The sequence below is a fragment of the Sinocyclocheilus grahami genome, unplaced genomic scaffold, assembly GCF_001515645.1.
Source record: "Sinocyclocheilus grahami isolate Dianchi unplaced genomic scaffold, SAMN03320097.WGS_v1.1 scaffold992.1, whole genome shotgun sequence".
In the NCBI taxonomy this organism is placed as follows: domain Eukaryota; kingdom Metazoa; phylum Chordata; class Actinopteri; order Cypriniformes; family Cyprinidae; genus Sinocyclocheilus; species Sinocyclocheilus grahami.
This window is the reverse complement of record NW_015506171.1, coordinates 790,129-796,245: the sequence shown is the minus strand read 5'-3', so window position 1 is coordinate 796,245 and position 6,117 is coordinate 790,129. Positions and strand designations below refer to the sequence as shown.

General features: G+C 35.3%; 1 protein-coding gene across 1 annotated transcript in view; it reads left to right on the top strand.

Moving 5' to 3' along the window:
* Window positions 1-6,117, top strand: part of LOC107565310 (kinesin-like protein KIF13A) — a gene marked incomplete at its 5' end in the record, with an annotated part of 18,921 nt that overhangs the window by 6,594 nt on the left and 6,210 nt on the right. Inside the window, 9 exons of the mRNA XM_016250531.1 lie at window positions 457-512; window positions 639-763; window positions 1,283-1,459; window positions 2,354-2,446; window positions 2,526-2,678; window positions 4,890-4,967; window positions 5,052-5,102; window positions 5,177-5,282; window positions 5,942-6,093. Of these exons, the coding sequence (XP_016106017.1) occupies window positions 457-512; window positions 639-763; window positions 1,283-1,459; window positions 2,354-2,446; window positions 2,526-2,678; window positions 4,890-4,967; window positions 5,052-5,102; window positions 5,177-5,282; window positions 5,942-6,093 (991 nt within the window). The remainder of the gene's footprint in view (window positions 1-456; window positions 513-638; window positions 764-1,282; window positions 1,460-2,353; window positions 2,447-2,525; window positions 2,679-4,889; window positions 4,968-5,051; window positions 5,103-5,176; window positions 5,283-5,941; window positions 6,094-6,117) is intronic.

The following is a 6,117-nucleotide window of genomic DNA, read 5'->3' as shown; positions in this document are numbered from 1 at the left end:
CAAATAAAAAATAATAACATAAATTAAAATGTAAATATTTGCTCAGTTATTACATTAATTTTAGTGCTGTCAATCGATTAATCGCGATTAATCGCATCCAAAATAAAAGTTTTTGTTTACATAATATATGTGTGTGTTCTGTGTATATTTATTATTTATATATCAGTACACACACATATAGTATATGTTTCAGAAACATGTGTTATGTTTATATATTAAATATATTTATATATAATATAAATTATATGAATATAAATATATACATGTAAGTATTTTCAAAATATATACTGAATATGTATGCGTTTATACATATTTATATAATAAATATACACAGAACACACACATATATATATTATGTAAACGAAAACTTTTATTTTGGATGCGATTAATCGCAATTAATCGATTGACAGCACTAAATTAAATTAAGTGTTTTATGTTGTGTTGTTGTTGCTCAAGGGTTCCCCCTGCTGGCATGGAGGCTCATATTCCTGTGCTGTTTCTGGATCTGAATGGTGAGATATATTGATCTTCAGGGTTCAAGGGCTGAAGGTTTTTCTGGTTTGCGTGACTCTGTCAGATCAGTGATTTAGGCTGGTTTGCTTGTGACGGTTATTTTATCTGTAATGTGTGTTTTGCAGCTGATAACCTGACGGTGAACGATCAGCTGACCGGTCCTCACGCCGCCGGTGTTAACTCAATCCTCCCCAAAGAGCACGGCAGCCCGTTCTTCTACCTGCCCATCAACAGACACAGCCATGACGAGGTGACAGGAGTTACACCTGTTCAAATGTGTTTACACCTGTAGGATTTCTCAAATGTCAAATGTAACATCCTGGGGGATATTTGTAGCAATAGCCAAAAATACATTGTATGGGTCAAAATTATCGATTTTTCTTTTATGCCAAAAATCATTAGGATATTAAGTAAAGATCATGTTCCATGAAGATATTTTGTAAATTTCCTACCGTAAATATATCAAAACTTAATGTTTGATTAGTAATATGCATTGCTAAGAACTTCATTTGGACAACTTTAAAGATGATTTTCTCAATATTTAGATTTTTTTGCACCCTCAGATTCCAGATTTTCAAATAGTTGTATCACGGCCAAATATTGTCCTATCCTAACAAACCATACATCAATGGAAAGCTTATTTATTCAGCTTTCAGATGATGTATAAATCTCAATTTCAAAAAATTGACCCTTATGACTGGTTTTGTGCTCCAGAGTCACATATATGACTGATGTAGCGTTCACGTGTCTTGATTTCTCTTGCTCTCAGGTGTCGGCTGTGTGTTCCTGGGATTCCTCCATCCACGACTCCATCCATCTGAACCGGATCACGGCACCCAGCGAGCGGATCTACCTGATCGTGAAAGCCACGGTTCAGCTCAGTCACCCGGCGTCTGTGGAGCTGGTGCTGCGCAAGAGGATCGCCGTCAACATCTACAACAAACAGGTCTGGAAACACTGGGAGGCTTCCATACACTAACATCTTAAGTACTTTGTGGAAACAATAATTATTGTGCACTGCTGTTTCACATCAACTCTGCGTCTGAAACTCTGATTTCCCTCCTTTCAGTTGCCATTAGTATTCTCACATTTCTTCTTGTTAATTATTTGATTCATTTTTATATTTTATGTACACTATCCGTCAGTAAGATTTTTAATGTTTTTTTTAAAGAAGTTATTAAATATTGAAATTACTTAAGATTAATGAATGTTTAGAAGAATATTTCATTGACAGTTTATGTTAACTAATGAATTAACTAATGTCAATTAATAGAGCCTTAATGTAAAGTGTGACCAAACAATAAAGAATCAAAACGCTTTCAAACAATATCTAGGGCATATTGTAGTCCAGATTAAAATGTAAAAAAAGTTTGAAAATAAATAGCCAATTAAGTCTAAATATTTAAGTATTTGGCGCTGTGATGAACACCACTGCGAATACAAAAATCTGAATGGCTATTTAAACCATTTAAATACGTAAAAGTAGTGCAGCTTGTGCAATTAGTGTGCATTTGTGCAAGTACAATCCGTGCTTGTTTACATCAGAGTGCACACGCGTCTTTAACGCAGCATACAGCGGTGTTGTGCATTGTGACCAGTTGATGGGAAAAGTATTCTTAAAATGCATAAAAAAAAATCTGAATAATTTGTTATAAATAATTATTCACTGTATTTTGAAGTGCCCACAATAACAATATCATGCATGTTCATTATCGTGATATATCGCATTACCGAATACCGGCACATGTCTAGATCAAATAAATGCAGGCTTGGTGAGCAAAACTTTTGACTGGTAGTGTATTATCTTGTTTAATGTAAATACATGACGGATGTCTTATAGAGTTTCACTCAGAGCCTGAAGAGACGGATGTCTTTGAAGAACGTTCTGTACTCCTGTGGAGTGACGTATGAGATTGTGTCCAACATACCAAAGGTACAAACGTCACACTGTTTCCTCTTCATGTTTGTCTTTCTGAATGCACTGATCACACACCTGCTGTCTTCATGAGCAGGCGTCTGAGGAGCCGGAGGAGCGCGAGACTCTGGCCTTGATGGCGGCGCGAGGAGAGAGTGAGGAGACACTCGGTGGAGAGACATACATAGAGAAATACACCAGAGGAGTCCTGGAGGTGGACAATATTCTGTGTCTGGAGAGACTGCGGCAGGTTTGGCTTCACTTTAGGACTGATTTCTCTCACTATCTGCTGGAGTGTTTTGTAGAGTTCGACCGATTCACACTGTTTCCTCTTCATGTTTGTTTTTCTGAATGCACTGATCACACACCTGCTGTCTTCATGAGCAGGCGTCTGAGGAGCCGGAGGAGCGCGAGACTCTGGCCTTGATGGCGGCGCGAGGAGAGAGCGAGGAGACACTCGGTGGAGAGACATACATAGAGAAATACACCAGAGGAGTCCTGGAGGTGGACAATATTCTGTGTCTGGAGAGACTGCGGCAGGTTTGGCTTCACTTTAGGACTGATTTCTCTCACTATCTGCTGGAGTGTTTTGTAGAGTTCGACCGATATAGTTTTTTATTTTTTTTAATCTATACCGATTATTTGCATGATTTTGTGCACGATAACCGATATTCAGAACTAGGGTTGTGACGGTGAGGACATTTTCCCACCGGTTAATCGACCCGTTTACCAAGAAATTTTGGAGCACTTCATGTTTCCTTCTACTGACCAGCTTTTTGAAGATGCTGATTTCATTTTCCAGCAGGATTTGGCACCTGCCCACACTGCCAAAAGCACCAAAAGTTGGTTAAATGACCATGGTGTTGGTGTGCTTGACTGGCCAGCAAACTCACCAGACCTGAACCCCATAGAGAATTAACTTTTATTAACAAAACAAATAAAAATATACCATGCTATAGGGCAAGCTATGCCTAATATAAAATAACAAATAACTTACATAAAGTTTAATAGGTATACAAAACTGGAAATAAGTAAACATGTATAATATATAACCAAATAAATAAGAAACGTAGAACGTTTATTAGCAAAACGAATGTCAAATAAAATAAATAAATGACATAGTTTAAATAAAGTAAAAATCAGCAAACAATGTGGAACCAATTAAATAAGAAACGAATGTTTAAAAAAACTTCCAAAATCACCTTAGATAAACGGCAAAAGTCAACAGGCTTTTCAAAATCCAAAATATTGCCAAACAGGCGCTTATGCATCTAGTTTCGAAACTAAATCATCCGCCATCGTCTTGTCTGTCTAGCCTCACTCTTCTTGTCAATATTTATTTATTGTTTTACTTCTATCTGCTGTTTCTGTTAGTGTTTAGTAGAGATCGAATGATATTGAGTTATTTGCATGTTTATATGCCCGATAACCGATATGCAGAACCAATATTTATTTAGTTTTTTTTTTTTTTACCGATTTTTTTTATTTTTATAACCGATACTGATACAGATTATTTGCATGTCTATGTGCTGATAACCGATATGCAGAACCAACGTTTATTTATTATTTAACTTCTAACTGCTGTTTCTATTGGAGTGTTTAGTAGCGATAGACTGACATTGATTTTTTTTAATAACCAATGCCGATATAGATTATTTGCATGTTTATGAGTCTGATAACAGATATGCAGAATCATTATATATTTAGATTTACTTCTGTCTGCTGTTTCTGCTGGAATGTTTAGTAGAGTTCGACTGATATAGTTTTTTTTTTTTTTCGAAACCGATTATTTGCTTGTTTTTGTGCACGATAACCGATATTCAGAACCAATATTTATTTATTGTTTTACTTCTATCTGCTGTTTCTGTTAGTGTTTAGTAGAGATCAAACGATATTGATTTTTTTTTATAACCAATGCAGTTATTTGCATGTTTATATGCCCGATAACCGATATGCAGAACCAATATTTATTTAGTTTTTTTTATAACCGATACTGATACAGATTATTTGCATGTCTATGTGCTGATAAACGATATGCAGAACCTACGTTTATTTATTGTTTAACTTCTAACTGCTGTTTCTGTTGGAGTGTTTAGTAGCGATAGACAGACATTGATTTTTTATGTAACCGATACGGATACAGATTATTAGCAGGTTTATGTGCCCAATAACCAATATGCAGAACCAATATTTATTGTTTTACTTCTATCTGCTGTTTCTGCTGGAGTGTTTAATAGAGATTGACTGATATTGTTTTTTTTTCTCTAACCGATAACGATTACTTTCCCTGAAATCTTTAACTCAAATCTCAAAACGATCACATGATGGCGGCATTTATTGGTGGATCCAATATTTCAAAACAATATCCAGTTATGAAAAATGCTTAAATATCGTGAAAGATATCAGTCAAACCGATTATCGGTTGATCACGCGTTTAGTGTGTGTTTGTGTGTTCATTCAGGCCGTGACGGTGAAGGAAGCTCTCTCCGCTAAAGGCAGACACATACGGCGCAGTCTCAGCACGCCCAACGTCCAGCACGTAAGACCAGATCTACCGTTTACTAGTGTACAGAAACAAAATACTGTGCATTGTGTAACAGGACTATAATATATATTTGTTTAGAGCTCTTGTTGTAAATCGGACGGGACCGGATGTGAGGATGAGGATGTGAAGGTTAGTGATCACTTACTATAGACAGTGTGTTTGTTGTGAATGTCTCTGTCTGAGCGTTGACTTTATTTCCACAGACTCACTGCGATGGTCACACAGACGTCACCGAATCCAACTTACATGAAGCTTCACTCAACAGTCCTCTGTCAAAAGACATGCCTGTCAAAAACAAAGAGAATCACGGTAAAGTGTGAACCTGGCTTTCACCCGAGATTATTTGAAAGACTTTTTTTTTTAAGCTAACATTCTAATTTTATAAAACCCATTACTGTAGTTACAACAATATTAAATTATTGAAGATTATTACTAAACAATTTAAACAACTAAACAATGTATTATGATTATTAAACAAAATTTTTTTTTAATGATTTTTAATAATTTGAAAAAAAATTCTTATTGGTGTTAAATGGTGCATGTAACTTTTCAACAATTAAAAATAAAAGAAAATAGTGAATCAAAATTTGGTTTGTTATTATTATTGTTATGAACTATTATTTTATAATAATAATAACATTTATTATGTGTTTCTAAGAGTGTTGAAAAGCTACGTTTACAATATTTTCTCCATTGTGGGCTTATCTTCCACCTTGACCTTTTTCTTTTATAGTGAATTTAAGCAATCTTATGCATCATTTCATGCAAACGTTTTCCTCAGGATTAAGATTAGTACATTATTATTAGTAGTAGTAAATGGTACTTTTCAACACTTATAAAAAATAAAATTAAAGTAAAGAAATATTTATAATTAAATAGAAATTATGATTGTTCTTAAATACTATTTTATAATAATAATAAAAATTTAGACACCCTTATGCATCATTTCATGCAAACATTCTCCTCAGGATCGGTGCCAGAGAGTCCAACGTTCTTCAACTCCAGTCCGTTTAAGGTTCTGTCTCCTCAACCGCCCAAGTTCCTCAAATCACTCTTGCCAGTGAAGGAGGAGAACAAAGTCAAGCGTTCTCTGGAGTCACGGCCTCTGCTGGGACAGGAGGTAATACACACACACACACACACA